Genomic DNA, 17,008 nt, shown 5'->3' with positions numbered 1-17,008 from the left:
GTTCTGGTTTAGTCCTGGTTTAAGTTCTGGTTTAGTCTTGGTTTTAGACCTGGTTTAGACCTGTTTTAGTCCTGGTTTTAGTCCTGGTTTTAGTTCTGGTTTAGACCTGGTTTAGTCCTGGTTTAGTACGGGTTTAGTCCAGGTTTAGTCCTGGTTTAGTCCGGGTTTAGTCCAGGTTTAGTCCTGGTTTTAATTCTGGTTTTAGTTCTGGTTTTGGTTCTGGTTTAGTCCTGGTTTTAGTTTTGGTTTAGACCTGGTTTAGTCCTGGTTTTAGACCTGGTTTATTCCTGGTTTAGACCTATTTTTCGTTCTGGTTTAGTCCTGGTTTTAGTTTTGGTTTAGACCTGGTTTAGTCCTGGTTTTAGACCTGGTTTAAACCTGGTTTAGTCCTATTTTTCGTTCTGGTTTTAGTTCTGATTTAGTCCTGGTGTAGTCTTGGTTAAATCCTGTTTTAGACCTGTTTTAGTCCTGGTTTTAGTATTGGTTTTAGTCCGGGTTTAGTCCTGTTTAAGTCCTGGTTTATGTTTGTTTTAGTGCTGGTTTAGACCTGATTTTCGATCTGGTTTAGTCCTGGTTAAATCCTAGTTTAATCCAGGTTAAATCCTGGTTTAGTCCTGATTTAGAGCTGTTCTTTAAGATTATTTATAATTCTATATTTACAGCGGAATAAAAAATAAAATAAACCGTCTCTTTCTCTTCCTGCCTCATCACCGCTGGACTCTGGCGCATTGTGACGGCGCCGCGTTTCCAGGAGATGGCGGTAAAAGCGCGGAGCCGGCGGTTCGGAGCCGAATAAAGAAGAGCACAGAAGCGACAAACCTCAAATCAGAAGCGTGTGTGCAGTTTGTGCCCGCATCGGCCGATCCTCCTCCCGCTACAACAAACCGAAGAACCCGAGCCCAGAACCCACACGGAACCGACAGAACCGACAGAACCCACACGGCACCGGGGGGACAACAACATGGCGTTCACATTCGCGGCCTTTTGCTACATGCTCGCGCTCCTGCTCACGGCGGCGCTTATATTTTTCGCTATTTGGCACGTAAGTAAAAGCGGGGACGTTTGTGGCACCGCGGAGGGGAGCTGAATGTCCCCGAGCCGCGACGACCGTGTGACATTTTTCGCGGAGGAAACCTTGGGAGTTCGGAGTTCGGTGTGTCCGGTGTTCCAATCCCGCCGTACGTGACCGTTGACGTAGCGGAGAAAAGTGTTCTAGAACCGTGCTACTCGGCGGCCGTACAAATGAATGGCACACACCCTGCTGTTAGCCCGTTAGCCCGTTAGCCGCACGAGCTAAACCACAACAATTAAAATATCTGCTCCGTTTAATTAACACCGATTAAATAACCCCGATTAACCGCTAATTAACGCCGTTTATCGTAGTGCCGAGCGGTTTCCTGTACACGTAAGGCCTGTCAGCGGAGGTTTGTTGTGTAGCTACGGGTTAGCGGCTAGTTAGCTCGAAATGCTAACGGATCTAAAGCTTCTCGTGTCAGCTGCAGCCGCCTCCTCTCCTTCTCAGCGCGCATTTGTTTATTAAAATGAGGCTCTTTTGCGTAAAATCTTGCGTGTCGATTTGCATCAACAAAAACATTTGTTTGCGTCATTTCTTATTACACAATGGCATCCTTAAAATGTCCGAAACTGGAACATTTTGGCGTACAGTTTCAATTAAACTCTCTTCACTGACAATATTCATGTATAAGGATTAATAAACCTATTCTCTTCAACAATTACTGTTATCCAGACATAATAACGGTTACCAAATTGTCAGTGTTTATAGAAAAAATGTTTAAAAATTAGAAATATTAGTCTCCAGGGTAAAATCTTGTGCATTAATTTGCGTCAACAGAAACACTGACAATAAAAACAAAAGCATTTATTGGCGTAATTTCTTATTACACAATGGCAAAATTGGAACATTTTGGCGTACAGTTTCAATTAAACTCTCTTCACTGACAATATTCATGTATAAGGATTAATAAACCTATTCTCTCCAACCATTACTGTAATCCAAATATAATAACTGTCATAAGAAACACACCAAATTGTCAATGTTTATAGAAAAAATATGTTTCACTTAGCATGCACATAGTCTGTTGTAGTTGTAGTTGTGTTTGTTTGTCTTCCTGAACTCAAGACGCTGTATTTTATGTACGTCTTTCCAGATTATTGCGTTTGATGAGCTGAAGACTGATTACAAGAATCCTATAGATCAGTGTAACACGTTAAATCCGGTAAGTCCCCGTGTCGCCCACCCCTCTGGCTCTGCCCTCCTGACAGCATGCAGATTTGCTCTCTCTTTAACTTGATTTCTTGATATTCCACATACTTTTTCAATCATTTTCTGCACTGTTTTGCTAAATAACCTGCCTGTACTTGATTGCCGATTTGTGTCAGCTGTGAAACTCTCTAACGCCTTTGCTTTGTTCTTCCCTGATCTGCTTTTTTTACACTTTGTTAACGGCAAAAAGACAGTTGAAAGGGTCAAAAAGATTAAAAGAGTCAAAATTGCAATAAAGGTTTGTACCAGTCTTTAAAATGCCCGCTCAAGTCAATTCAGTCTGCAGTTTTGTCATTTTTGCACGAAGCAGTGTTTGCAATTGTCCTTTCAGTTAACTAATCTTTTAGCGGGTTAACCTGGGGGTCTGGGTCAGGATTAACCACCTGTTTTTACCATAACTCTTTTTTTTCATGAGCTCTGTTGAGTTCTGTACTATTGCACTTGTAACCTGCACTTTCTGTGAGTTAATTTACTGTTTTGTTCATTTATATTTTTATATTTAGAGCAGTATTTACTTATAATTTGTCTAGAGATTGTACTTAGTGGGGTTAATACTTTTCAATTATACAGTAGTTTGAATACAGAGTAAGTTCTGTTTTAAGCATTTTACAGGCCATTATATAAAAATTAGAAGTTATAATCTCATAAGTTTTAGCTGTTAACTGAAAAGACTTGCAAATGCTCAAAACTTGCATGATTATTACAACCTACCCTCTGTTTGCATAGAGCTACCAAAACAATGATTCCCTATGTTCCATCAAACAAGACAGGTTCACAAAGTTTACATGTCAGGGAAGAACGCTCATTTTTAATACAATTTTAGATGGAAAACTTCAGATTTCAGGTATTTTAGACTGAACCTACAAAATACATAAGATTTTAAAAATTACGGATCAGAGATTTTGACTTAAATCAAATGTAAAACCTTTATTTTTCTTCCACGTAAAGTGATATTAAATTAAAAGTCCATAGTTTAACTCCATGGAGATGTTATTGCGTTGTCTGGAATGTTCCACAGTAAGGCATTAAACCTTTCTAGCTTCACAGAGACTAAACAAGACCAAGTTACAGGTCAGATCTGTGGAGGGGCGACCCTGCTCAGTCACAGTGCCTGTTTTTCTAGGAATCTTTGAGCGATAAAACGACCTGTAATTGAATAAATAGTCGGGGAGCCAAAGACTCAAAAGTTCAAGAAAATGGGTTGAACCTGACATCGTCTGCCACACTTTTTATCTGTGTTTTTTGTTTGTTTGTTTTTTTTCACTGTTACCCTAAGGAACAATAATTGGAAGGTCTGCTCTGCCGGAAATATTGCAAAAAAAACTGTGGCCATTTTAGTGTTTGTAAAAAAAATTCCTCAGTGGGTTGGGTAAGCTGTCAATAAATGCATTCCAGATGCAAAGAACACATGTGGTGACAACATTCAGTGAAAAAATTATTCTTAAAACACATTTTTACATGATTTTGGCTCAATTTAAGGCGAAAAAATATGTTGTTTTTTTTTTCACTTTTTAAAAAATATTTTCATATTTACCTCATTGGCAATCAACTATTCCCCAAGTTTTGACATCAGCCAATATGCCATTCTTTTCACCAAACAGTATAGTCATTCCACAGAAAAAATTATAAAAATCCAACCTAAATAAATAAATTAAAAATAAATAATAATAATATGAAGGTTACATACACTAAAATGGCCACAGTTTTTTTCGCAATATTTCCGGCAGAGCAGAGTTGGTCCTTAGGGTCAGAGTGAAGAAAAAAAAACAAATAAAAAGTATGGCAGACTTTGGCTCCCCGACTAAAATGTAAAGTAAAGCTGTTTAAAGTCACTGTGGGACATTCCAGGCAGAGCACAGATGCCTCCATAGAAACAAGCGGGTGACGGACTCACAACAAAAAAGTTACACAGTGCAGCTTTTAAACTTTGATCAAGTGATTTTTAATACATGTTTTGCTCAGCCCTACTTAAAATTTAAACATTTGTTCCAACTCTTAATTACAATTAAATTAAAATGGCAATTATTCAGCTCCTCCTGTCGTTTGTCCTTGTAAAATAAAAGTAAAAATCTCATATTTGTAATTCAGAAATCACGTGACAATTCCTTGATCGTAAATTTAAACCAAAACTGAGTCATTTCAATTAATCTGAAGTGTTTACTCTTTTTCTGACCTTTTCCAAACCTGTTTTTATTTGTACAAAGAGATTTAAATCCTCTTGTCTCAGTCACTGCGTCTTTGAGCTGCAGTCGGTTTAATAATTACAGAGTTTTGCTGTAAATGATCTCACAGTTGGCGCTCACTCACCTGCGGTCAGACAGATGGCCCCGAATCCAACTCGCCCCAAATCAGCATCATTTGGAGCGCTCTGATTGGCCGATGGTTTCTGTAGTGGGAGGAGCCAGTTTAGACAAATATAATAAAAAACGCAATCATAATTATTTGCGTCATACTTCTAAACAATAACGTTTTATGATCCGTGGGTTAAAATTACGCAAGTAACTTTTCTGGTGAAGGATCTGCCACTTCCTTAGAGCTGTTAGTGCTGGAAATGTTCCACAGTATAGCATTTCTTATCTCCATGGAGACAAGTAAGGCAAGGAGCACGAACAGGCCGAGTTACATGTTCGATCTGTGGAGAATTTGTTTTAAAAAAGAGTAAAAATAAGACGGATTGGTTTAATGTCACACTACGGAAGTCAAGAAAAGCAAAAACCACAGAGACAAGTGAAAAAGTTACAATTTTCTTAAACTTCTGTGTTGTCTTTATCATTATTATTAGTTTGTACGACCATAGTATAACATTTATTTTACTATATTTAAATATTTGTAAAGTTTTGTGATCAATGTAAATAAGAAACCACATAATTTATAAAACTTTGTCATGAACAGGGGTGGGTTCTTTAAGTTTTTTCTTCCCACTCCTCTTCGAGAAATGTGCTTTTCTGTTGTTTATAATGTACAGCAGGAGAGTCAAACTCAAATTCACAGAAGCCAAAATTAAAAACTGGGACAAAGTCGTGGGCCAAACAAAATATTTATTGAAAAATTTCAACAACATCTGCATGTTTTCTCTTCTTCATATGGAATATCAATATGGAATAATATGGAATGTTAAACCTTTTCTTATTAAAATTAATGTTTAATAATAGTTTTGCTTAAACATTGAATCCGGAACAAGCGTAATATAAAATAATAACATTTTAAATGAAGTCTGTATCGCCTTTGTAGCCGGTGGGCAGCTCTAATACAGATTTGTAGATGTGTAACAATATCCAAGTGTTACGATACGATCTCGTCACAGTATGAACCTCACGCTACGATATTTATTGTGATATTGTGGGAAAGATCACAAGGGGAGACTCATGATTTGGGATGTAACAATATCCAAATCTCTTGGTACGATATTTATTGCATTTATGAAGGTTAATAAAATTGGATATGCGACTTTTTCCTCTTAAAATGACTTGACAAAACTTAATCCAAAGAACTAAGAGGTAAAAGTGTTCGAACTGTTATTTCTTCTTGTCGTCTGCACTGAAATGGAGCAAAGGATCATGGTCTATGTAGTTCCCTCTGTGTTTTTTAGCTGTTGCTGCACCAGAACTCTTCATTTAAGTAAAGACACTTGTGATTCCATATATATTGTGATGGTCCACGATATTATTGTGGGAATGACATTACCATATTTTGGTTATTGTTACATCCTTACATATTATAAATATAATTGTATCGCAGTCCAAATTTGGTCCGTGGGCCTGAGTTTGACATGTCTGATGTACAGTATATGTAGAATGTGGATGATTATTGTTTCTCTCTTGGCAAAAACTCTAAATAAAAAACGAATCAAATTAAACAATTAAAACCCATTAAATTAGACGAGTAGCTTTGGTCCAGGTTTTCCCCGACAAAACAACAATATGATCCTTTTTACTCTCCTCAGTTACTCCATTCTCAAATCTATAATCATAAATGAAACATACTCCAGAGCTGTAGAAGCCTGTTGTCTTGTATTTGGCAGCACAGTGCAGGATTCTCCCAGTGTCCCTGAACACCTCACACGTCCTTCTCCGGGCCGGTGGTTGTTTGCCCCTCTCCTCTGGTGCATGGCTTCCTCGTGGTGCTCCCATCTGCCCCTGTTTTAAAAAATCTGCTTCTTTCTGCTCACAGCATGGCCCCTGCTCCAGTCTCACCCGGTCTGTTTCTGTGGAGGGAATGAAACGATGAAATGACGATGTGAAGCTTCGTTTAACAAATGACGTCGAAATAATCTGCATGAATGAGTGAAAACTAAAAGGGTGGAAATTTGAGTCCACTTGCACTTGTATTAATGCACCATTCATGTTTATTTTTATTTTTGTCAAACCTTGGACCAGTTTCAAGCCTGGATAAACAGACGAGCACTTTTCTATAGCAAAAATCCCCAAACATTATTAAAACCTCTCAAACTAAGACGGCTGAGGGAGTTAGTAGCTCTGGTGTGAAGGTGCAGCTAAAAAATTTTTGGTAATTGAGTTGTTGGAAGCTTAAAAACCTGGTATCAGTTTCTGAAACTGCCAAAACTACGACTAATATAAATGAAAAAATGATAAATATTTGTTTTGCAAAAGTATTATGTTGTAGCAGAAGGGATCCACTAGGGATGGGCATGATTAGTCGATTAATCGATAATTGATGATTAAGAATTTTGTCGATTTAGGTTAATTTTCAATTGACAAACTGAATGTAAGTTGCTGTGTGTAGCGGCTGTGTACGGAAGCCGAGAGGGTCACAACAAACGCAAACGCCGCAACAAATACAAATGCGACAACACAACAAAAAGTCACAACAAACCAAAAAAAAAGCCACAACGGAAATGACCGCAGGACTCTATTTTAATGCAAACGCCGCAACAAATACAAACACCACAACACAAACGCAAAAGCCACAGCACGTTAAAAAGCCACAACGGAAGTGACCGCGTGACTCTATTTTTTTACGGACCGATCAAGCGGCAAGTGAAGAAGAACTACAACATGAAACGAATAATGATAAAACAATAAATTACTTTTACTTACATTTCCAACTTCTCTGTTCCTTTACTTTTCACGTTGTAGTTCTTCTTTTTCTTCACTTGCCGCTCAATCGGTCCGTCGGAAAATAGAGTCCCGCGGTCATTTCTGTTGTGGCTTTTTTTGGTTTGTTGTGGCTTTTTGTTGTGTTGTCGTATTTGTTGCGGCGTTTGCGTTTGTTGTGACCCTTCTCGGCTTCTGTAGCTGTATTCCACTGAGTCGTGTCCTTTAGTCCGACAGAAGTTGAACCACCTCAGCGACACAAGAGTTTTTTTTCTACGCTTAGTTTATGCAAATGAGTCATGTGGTTTTAAGTTTTGTTTCTATGAGATTTGCACAAATCTGCATCAAACACAAAATGTCAAACAGCTGATGTGGCTCTAGAGTCGTTATGTTTATATGTTGTAAAGTTGAGTTTATTAATGCAGATTAGTGCAGATAGAAATAATGATGATAATTTTAATATAAAAATGTCGATGATTAATCGAAAATCAATTGTTAATTCTCGATCGATTTGATAAAATTTAATTGAATGCCCGTCCCCAGGATCCACTGCTACGTTGGATTTCAAGCTGCATCGTGTAACTTTTCTGGTGGAGCTTTTGTCAAACGCTTTTCTCCATGGAGATCTTATTGCTTTGTCTGGAATGTTCCGCAGTGTGGCATTAAACCTTTCTATCACCATGGAGACCAAACCAGACCAAGTGACCAATTTACAGGTCAGATGTGTGGAGAGGTGACCCCGCCCACAGTCAGAACGCCTGATTTTTGAGCTTTACAGAGTTCCCACAGTCATGGAAATCCTTGAAAAGCCATGTAAATTTAAAATGTAATTTTCCAGGCCTTGAAAAGTCATGGAAAATCTTTCACACACCTCCAGCGTTCTGTTAAGTTCTCATGAGGTTATTCTGATTATTTCTGAACGTCTGCGTCTTTTGTTAAAAAGAGACGACAATAAATGCACTGACAGGATTTAGAATGTTCAAAAACTATAAACCCAAACCATAAGGTGAGTGGAAAGAGTTAAACATTTCAGATTTAGAACTAAAAGTCTGATCAGTTCTACACGTGTAGGTGCTGGAAAGTCATGGAAAATTCACTTTAAGTTCATGAAAAAGTCATGGAAAAGTGGGAACCGTGGCTGTAAAACCACCTGTGATTGAATAAATGTAAAGTCGAGCTGTTTAATGTCACACTGTGGAACATTCCAGACAGAGCAATGACGTATCCATAGAAACGAAAAGCAACTGACGGACGCCCAACGAAAAAGTTGCATCGTGCACCTTTTTGATAATTCTTATTAGTCTCTCTTAAGCACAAATGTCTGTGGTGAATGATCCAAATGAGTTTTTTAGTTGTTTTTTATCATTTAAAGTAAGAACAGAACAGCTTTGAAAAATATGACGAGGTGTTTTGGGCCGTCGTCCAGTGAATTGTCTTTTCACACCAAGTTTATCAACCAAAATCTTACATCTGTGGATCAGTGACAGTGCTGACGTTCAAAAGCCCCTGGCCACAGTAAAATAAGTTGGAAGGTGCAGATTTTTGTTTAGTTTGACCAATTCCTGTCCTCTAAACACACAATAATTCATGTTTTTTCCGGATACAAGTGGAAAGATGTAAAATTTTCACCCTGTTTAACCCCCCTGGCCTTCACACGCACACTGAAATCTGATTATAATCTGATTTCTGGATGCTTTAAGATTATTTAAATGACATGAAAACCACAAAATCTGTTATGAGTCATGGTGATCAGAGGAGGGACCATGAAACCAGACCAGGACCAGAAAGAAATCCAGAGCTTCTGCTGCTTGTGTGTCATTTTAATAATGTTTTAACTCCAGAAATGTTTGAATAATCAGATTTAAAGTGTGTTTAAATCCCAGTGCTGATGCCACACGGCTGGTTCTGTGCACCACACTTTGAATTTTACGACGTCACACAAAGCTAAGCAGTAATTTCACTTTGCTCATATTATATCTGTTTGAAGATCATTTTTACCTGTTGATCTACTTTTATTTGTGCTTCATTATGACTGTTCTTTCCAGTGGGTAGTTCTGACGCAGCTTGTCTCATCACGCCGCGTTACCTGTCTGTGTTTCTCTGTCGTTGGCAGTTGGTGCTTCCCGAGTACCTGATCCACTTCTTCTTCTGTGTCATGTTTTTCTGTGCGGCCGAGTGGCTCACGCTCTGCCTCAACCTGCCCTTGCTGGCCTACCACGTCTGGAGGTGCGTCTGCTGTTCTTAAAAAAACCCAAAATAAACATGTTTGTAGTTTGATACTGGGTCATTCACCTCAATTCATACAAAAAAACAAATGCAGTTTGAACCCTCACATTCTCCAGTTGCAAAGAAAATTGGTGTATGGGTAAATTGGAGCCAAGAAAGCCAAAATCTCAAATTTTAGTTTGCGATGTCTTGGAAACTGTTGGTCCAATCAATTTAATTTTTTTTACTTTTTTGTGTGGTCGCAGAATTTCAAATTGCATTTACTTAGCAACGACTGGTCTGATATCAAAAATGAAGGAATCTCTGGAAAGGGGAAAGCATAAGGAATCAGAATTGTATTTTATTTTTTATTTTATTATATTATATTATATTATATTATATATATATATATATATATATTTTTTTTTTATTATTATATATATTTTTATTTTTTATATTTAATCGTTAATTTGATTAATTTTTAATTTATTTTTGCATTTGAGAGAACAGAAAAATCCCGCACACTGTTTTACTGTAAAATGTGAGATTTATTTAGACAATGGACATTAATTTCAACGTTTTGGCTCTAGGCCTTCATCAGACATCAGGAAAACAGCCCAATAAATTTCACATTTTGCAAGTAGGACGGTGTGCGGAATTTTTCTTTATATTAACTTTTAAATTTGAACAAAAAAAAAAGACTTTGTGGCTATGAAAGATGATAATAAAATGTGTTTGTTAAAGGGCCGATATTGGACGATTTTCTGATTTAATGTTTCTTCGTCACAAACAGACCTGGAGCTGTGTTCTGTTTCACTCAAATTTAACTCCACATTCTACATTTTTAGGCCAAGTTTTCTGTTCCACCTTGTGATTTCATGTGGCAATACAGGAAGTGCTCCACTGTTTTTTTTTGTTTTTTTTTTTTTATTTACTCCACCCACCTTCACTAGAATCATTTGGATGATTTCAGCCCTGGATCTGCTGATCTCTACTGAACTAAAGGTCAAATTTAGATACATTTGAAAACTACCTCTTCATGACATCACAAGGTGGACCAGAGCATTTTGAGCTTTGGACATTTCGACAGCAGAGGTGGGACTTGAGTCACTATTTTTAGGACTTGAGATTTGACTTGGGACTCGACTTGGACTTGAGAAGCACTTTTAAATCTGAATTGTTTCTATTCTGACCGTAATGATTCACACTAAGATCTTGTCAAGACTTTTAAAAAGGAAAAATTAACTACATTTATTTATAGAGTATATAAGAGTTGTAGAAATTCTCAAATATAAATATACTATATATTTTTTTTAATACAAATTATCTTAAAATTCATATAAATTGCAAAAATCTAAACTGTATTTGGTAGTTTTTTGGTTTAAAGACTTGAAATGACTTGAAGCTCAAAGCAGACGACTTGGACTTGACTTGGATTTATGGCCCAGTGACTCGAGACTCGACTTGGACTCGCCTGTGTTTGACTTGGGACTTGACTCAGACTTGAGGTCAAAGACTTGAGACTCGCAAAACGAAGACTTGGTCCCAGCTCTGGTAAACGGACTCATAACAAAGTGTGAATGAAACAAAACACAACTCCAGATCTGTTTGTGAGGAGGAAGCAACATTAGGTCATGACTTAAAGTTTACAGGAGTCAGTTTTGTGTCATATAAGACCTTTTTAAGAAATGAGGATTATGAAGATCTGATGGAATATTCCGCAGTGTTTCTTTAACCTGTCTGTTGTTGCAGGTATATGAGTCGCCCGATCATGAGCTGTCCGGGCCTGTACGACCCGACCACCATCATGAACGCCGACATTCTGGCCTATTGTCAGAAAGAGGGCTGGTGCAAACTCGCCTTCTACCTCCTCTCCTTCTTCTACTATCTCTACGGGTGAGGAACAACACACACGCTTTACTCACAAACATCGTTTTTACTCAGAATGTTGATAAAGCCAATAGAGAATCATTAAAACATTGATCTTACTTTTGTGTTACATTTTCAGACGCTCAAACTACATTTTTACAGGCAATTTTCTACATTATTCATTCATTTTTAAGTCACAGCTGCCCTGGGACAGACTGACAGACATAAACATAAACATATTGGGGCTGAGACATTAACATGTGGAAGTGGCGCATTTTATTGCAGTTTGCCAAACAACACAGAACGTTTTTAAGAGTTGTCAGTGCAGAGTGTCGTGGTTCGACTGTTACACTGACGCACACAACCCTCCCACTACAACAGTGGAGCAGGGAAGTGCTCTGGGTTTGTTGGACGATAAATTTCTATCACAGCGCAGCCGCGGAGTCTTAAAAAGGTTTTAAAGGTTGTACAGAGGATTTTTTAAGGGAAGAGAAGTACAGCGACAGTCCATGTGCATGCGTGACACCACCGTCCTCCTCCACAGCCTCAGTAGAAACATCACCTCCTCCCGCCTCTTTACTCTAGAAATCACACTTGTTTACATCCAGTGTGCGTTCAGAATTACTGTTGAAGTGACCTTTCTAGAAGTAATTTAGCGACCGATGTATCAGTTTTTAGACACTTCGTCTGCTTCATCGCTGGAAGGAATCTCCAAGAATCACCTCAGTTTGTCTTTGCTCCTTTTCCCCTTCTCTTCTTCTTTCAGCGACCTCAAAAACCGACTTTCTTTTGCGGCGAACTGGTTCTCGTCCGACATCGCAACAAACTTTGTGCGAACTGCGAGGAAGCGACAGTTTGAAAAAGCCTCTAAGAACCGCTGCATAAACCACATAATCCCCGCGCGTCGGAGAGTCAGTTACACTAGAAACGTGTAGTAGGGAGTTTGATTGACAACTCAACAGCCAATAGAAAATGAGGGAGCCTCAGTATCTATTGACTGATGTTTATCTGGCCTCACTTCGTCCACAGTTGATAGATTTTCTTTTTTTTTTTTGGTCATCTTAATTACAAGGCTGCTGTGTTTAAACTTTCATTGACAATTTGAAACCAAAAAAATCCTCCGTACAACCGTTAGATTGCATGTTCCTAAATTAAGGCCTTTAAAAAGTCTCAAATTATATTTCAGTTTTGTTCAAAAAGGTCTTAAATTTCATTTGCCTGTTTTTTTGTAAACTCAACCAGGCTGCAGTGTGATGTTAAACAGAGGGAGAAAAAAAACAACAATGTGAAATCATTTAACGTGAATGAACTAATGATCTAATTTTGAGTTTGCGCAAACAATCAGAGTGGAGGAAGTTGTTGGATGTTTCATGAGGAAGTGTCGGTTTCATCCACAGTGGCTCTTAGATTCTAGATGTAGTTCTGTACTTGTTTGGTCATTATTAGAATTAGAGTTGGTGTTTTTCGCCTGCTTAATGGGTGAGATGTTGGTCTTAATTTTCATTTAAGTGGTCTTAAAACGGTCTTTAAAAAGTCTTAAATCTGGGCTAGTCAAACCTGGAGAAACCCTGGATTTAAAAAAAACAAAAAAACAACTCAATCGAAGTATTAACAAAGGCGTCGTTTATTTCAAACTGTGCAGAAAAGAGTTTAAACATCACAGAAGCTCCTCAACCCGACGAGAACATTTAAAATACAAAACACGTGACGGCGAGAACAGAAACTTAACTTTAGTCTCTTCAGTTTCAGACAGGGACTTTACCTTTGTCGACTATTTTGAAATGAAATGCAAGTTTATTTTTTCCAAGACATTTTTCCAGACACAAAATGAGCCTGAGTTTTTAAAAGTGTCTGTGTTTAATTTGATGAAGTCGTTCACTAAAATTCATTTACATAAATTAAATTTTGCTTTTGGGCAAGAAGACTGAAATTAATTACAAAGCCTCTAATTAGATATTTTTTTAATCATGTTCCACCCCAAATACACACACACACACATCTGCTCAAACAGAGTGAAGTGTCTTGCACAAGGACACAATGACATTATGCAACAGTGGATCAAAATGTCGACTTGTGTTTCCTTTTATGGTGCAATCGTTTCACTTTGACAATGTTTTATTCTTCTCATTGCAGACTATAACTTATTTTTTTCTCTAACCTTGAATTTTTGAATTTAAATGTTGGTGATAAAAGGAGAGATGTTGTTAGAAATGTTAACATTTTGTTTTTTATTGCGCATAAATCTTGTAAATCTCCTCTGTCCGGTCTCTCAGAATGATCTACGTGCTGGTGAGCTCCTAAAACGGCCGACGCTGAAGAACAGACGCATGTTTCGGTGAAGCCTCTGGACTTTTCACTGAAGTCTGGGCCGGACACTGGACACTGCTGCTGTGGTCGAAAAAACCAACGAGACGCCGCCATTTTACCGCCAGTGAACTCTTAAAACTCCACTACAGCTCATAGCTCTATAGGTAAAACCAAACAGGAAAACTACGGACGGATTTCAAGATGTTTTTTGTTTGTTTTTTTATTTTGAATTTTTAATGCTGTGGTGATTTTTATGCTTGGGGGTTTAAATAACACACAGGACAGTTTTAGTTCCAGATGTTTTAAGTGTTTACAGGTGGAGACTTCTACACGTGTGGAGTTTGAACTTGCAGTGAATAAAACGCATTTCTGTCACGTAACTTCGATAGTAACGGCCTGCCCCTAGCGGACGATCAGCGACGGCAAAACGACGGCAAAAGCAGACGCACGGAGAACATGTCGTTTTTTTTACCGGGACCCCTTCAGATCTCGCATTTTAATTAACGATTAAAAACAAAAACATAGACCCATCATGACCCAGATATTCACATTTACAGAACAATTTTCTCATTATAGTTCCTAAATGCATTCATTCCTCCTCTAGTCTAGTTATTTATTGGTTATTTTTGGTTTATTTGGACATTTTTGTTCTCGATTAACGTGCACAAAGTAGATTTTAGTCGCTTTAAGTTTAAATAAGTATCTATTTCTTCGTAGAGTTCACACTTCACGGCTCCATCAACTCAAATTTGCATTCTAAAACTCTCTATTTACGTTTGGGAACATGCGGTGAAAACTTCTGGTGTATTTCCCAATTCTGGGCTCGACCGACTGAAGTGAACGTGCTCAGCGGTAAAAACGAAGCCCGCAGACGTTCGTGGGGTTCGTCATCTCGTCTCTTCTAATCGCGTGTTCCCAGTGCGGTCGGAGTTTTGCGTCAGCGGGGAAACGATGAACTGAGGTGTGGTCGGAGCTCAGCTTGATGAGCTGAACAGAACAGAACGACACAAAGACACGGAGACGGAGAAAAGTCTGTGTATCATTTGTTCTTTTGAATTTCAATTGATTACGAAATCAATAAAATGGGAAAATAGTTTTGGTGCCAAACAAAACAAATTTCGACCTCGATTTCCGAGTTTGTTTTTGATTAATGTTATGTGAAATGGTCTCTGTGCCTATTTCAGTTTTGATATTTTATTCTCTCTGGTTTATTTGCCCCAGAAGTTCTGCTGTAATTTCATTTCTCTCCAGCGTTTAGGTCAAGAATCAGAAAACACTAGACGGTTCACAAAAACTCCAGAAGTGTGAGTTCGGGCTCCAGCCAATCAGAGAAGAGACAGACATTCTGCGTTGGCGACGATTCCCCAGATCGAGGATTTAAAGCCAAACAAAGAGAATGTTTGGTGAATTTGATCTCGGGGAAAGTCATTATTGTTCTTCCTACAGGATTTGGAGCTTTACAAACGTCACGACCAAACAGCAGCGACTGGTTCAATAAAAAAAAGTTCCCGTCTCCTGTCGAGTGAACGAATCCTAATGCTGCAGGTCACACGGTTTCCACCAAGTGAAACTGACTCAGGAATCAGTTTTTACTGCTGTTAGAAGAACTTCAGAAAAAAAAAAGTTTGCAATGTTGTGGACAAACATGTCTTTTTTTATAGTGACACGTTTACTTTGACGTCTTAGAAAATAATTGAATTGTTGAACTCCATGACAAGAAAAAAAACAAACAAACAAGAAAAACCAGATAGAATAAAATATCAAAATTAAAATCGGCACGATGACAATGTTTTTTGATTGGTGTTATCTGAAATAAACTTTAAATTAAATATTGGAAATAGAGGTCAAAATCAGTTTTTTGTTTGACACTAAAACGGAAAAATTTAATGACAAACTCATTTTATTTTTTGTTTTCTTATTTTCTTAATTGAAATTCAAAATAACGAATTGTACACGGACCAAGAAAACTGGGACATTTTTGCTTTTTTTCTTACATTTTGTCAAACTTACGACCATGAACAGAGCCCAAAGGAAGTTTCATCGCATGTTTCCAAACGTTGTCCTGGTTTGTGAATTAAACGTGAGTAGAGACGATTGAAAAAGTGTCTCCTCTCTCTCTAAAAGCTGCTGCGAGCCTCGTCATTTTGGTCTTAAAATGTTCGTATTAACCCCAGGATCATGTTGAGCGTTTTTTGTGTTTTTTTTATTTCGCTATTTCATCCTTAAATCAATTTCTGTTCCTAATACAGAACTCTAAAACCGCTCCTGTAACTGCAGGCCTCACTGAGCTTCATTTGACTGGAGCCGAACGCCGTGGGTGACAATGTCGGGTCTCGATGTCGGGTCTGACGGGGTCTCCCAATAACAAATGGATTTTATCACAGAGAAGTTGCACAGGGACAATCAGATGAGGTTGTCCAAAAACGCATTTCAAACTTGCATTAACTTTTTTTATCCACTTTTTTTCTTTTTTTCATCATGTAAAATCCCTGGAAAAATAAACGACTGCAGGATTTTTCCATTTTGTGCATAGAAATCCACAGCCTTGTGTTTTGTGTCTTTTTTTTTTTTTAGTTAAAGAGGGGGTGTTATTTTTGGAAATTTCTAGCGTATTATAACCGTTTCCTCCTCGAAAACAAATCTGAGGAGGTTTTAAATGTGACGGCGAATAAGAAAAACTCAAAATTAAAGCCTCAAAAACTTAAATTCCACTTGTTTTAGGTGAAGATAACATTTTTAAAACAAAAAAAAGTAACACGCTGATCTAAATATGTGATGTGTTAGAGTAAAAACCCAGAAAATTCAGATCCCCCTCTTTAAAAAGGTAGAATCAACAGTAAAAAAAACGTAAAATTGTCTTACGATTTAGAAGGATTTTTTGTTTCCAGTCGTATTTTAAGTAGGATTTCGTGGTGCCATACTGTTGACTGTACCTTTCAAAACTCGTCTTGTGATTTTTCTTTTTTCCACCAAATATTCCAGTTTTATTTATTCTATGTTTATGATTTTCTCGTTTGTGTTGGGAAACGTCGCAGAAGCACTCCTCGCCGTCTCGTTCACATCGGTGCATTTTTAGTCCATTTGAAATAAAACGTTAGTAATAATTTATTGCCATTTTTAAATCGTCGGTCGTCAGGGAAAACGGAAGGTAAAATTTTTATGTTTTAGATCCCGACATGTCACGAAGAAAATGTGGACTCGTTTTTATTTGACTCTGAATAAAAATCTCCCACTGTTAAGACGTTGATGTTGATTTTATTATTTTTTATTATAATTTTATCACAAACAG

General features: G+C 37.8%; 3 protein-coding genes across 3 annotated transcripts in view; all 3 read left to right on the top strand.

The window, feature by feature from the left end:
* The window catches only part of LOC129410510 (zinc finger protein 271-like), a 688,773-nt gene that overhangs the window by 504,108 nt on the left and 167,657 nt on the right, over positions 1-17,008 (top strand). The gene's annotated exons all lie outside the window — the stretch shown is intronic.
* The window catches only part of crip1 (cysteine-rich protein 1), a 116,379-nt gene that overhangs the window by 73,343 nt on the left and 26,028 nt on the right, over positions 1-17,008 (top strand). The gene's annotated exons all lie outside the window — the stretch shown is intronic.
* On the top strand, positions 749-16,958 carry cnih1 (cornichon family AMPA receptor auxiliary protein 1). Its single transcript, XM_020928155.2, has 5 exons — positions 749-1,042; positions 2,169-2,237; positions 9,452-9,564; positions 11,296-11,439; positions 13,686-16,958. Exons 1-5 carry the CDS (start codon positions 962-964, stop codon positions 13,711-13,713), a joined length of 435 nt encoding a protein of 144 aa, XP_020783814.1. The 5' UTR covers positions 749-961; the 3' UTR covers positions 13,714-16,958.

Source organism: Boleophthalmus pectinirostris, unplaced genomic scaffold, assembly GCF_026225935.1.
Source record: "Boleophthalmus pectinirostris isolate CB_2022bp ecotype Guang Dong unplaced genomic scaffold, ASM2622593v1 HiC_scaffold_10, whole genome shotgun sequence".
Lineage (NCBI taxonomy): Eukaryota > Metazoa > Chordata > Actinopteri > Gobiiformes > Gobiidae > Boleophthalmus > Boleophthalmus pectinirostris.
The sequence above is the reverse complement of the archived record's forward strand: the minus strand, read 5'-3'. Positions and strand labels throughout refer to the sequence as shown.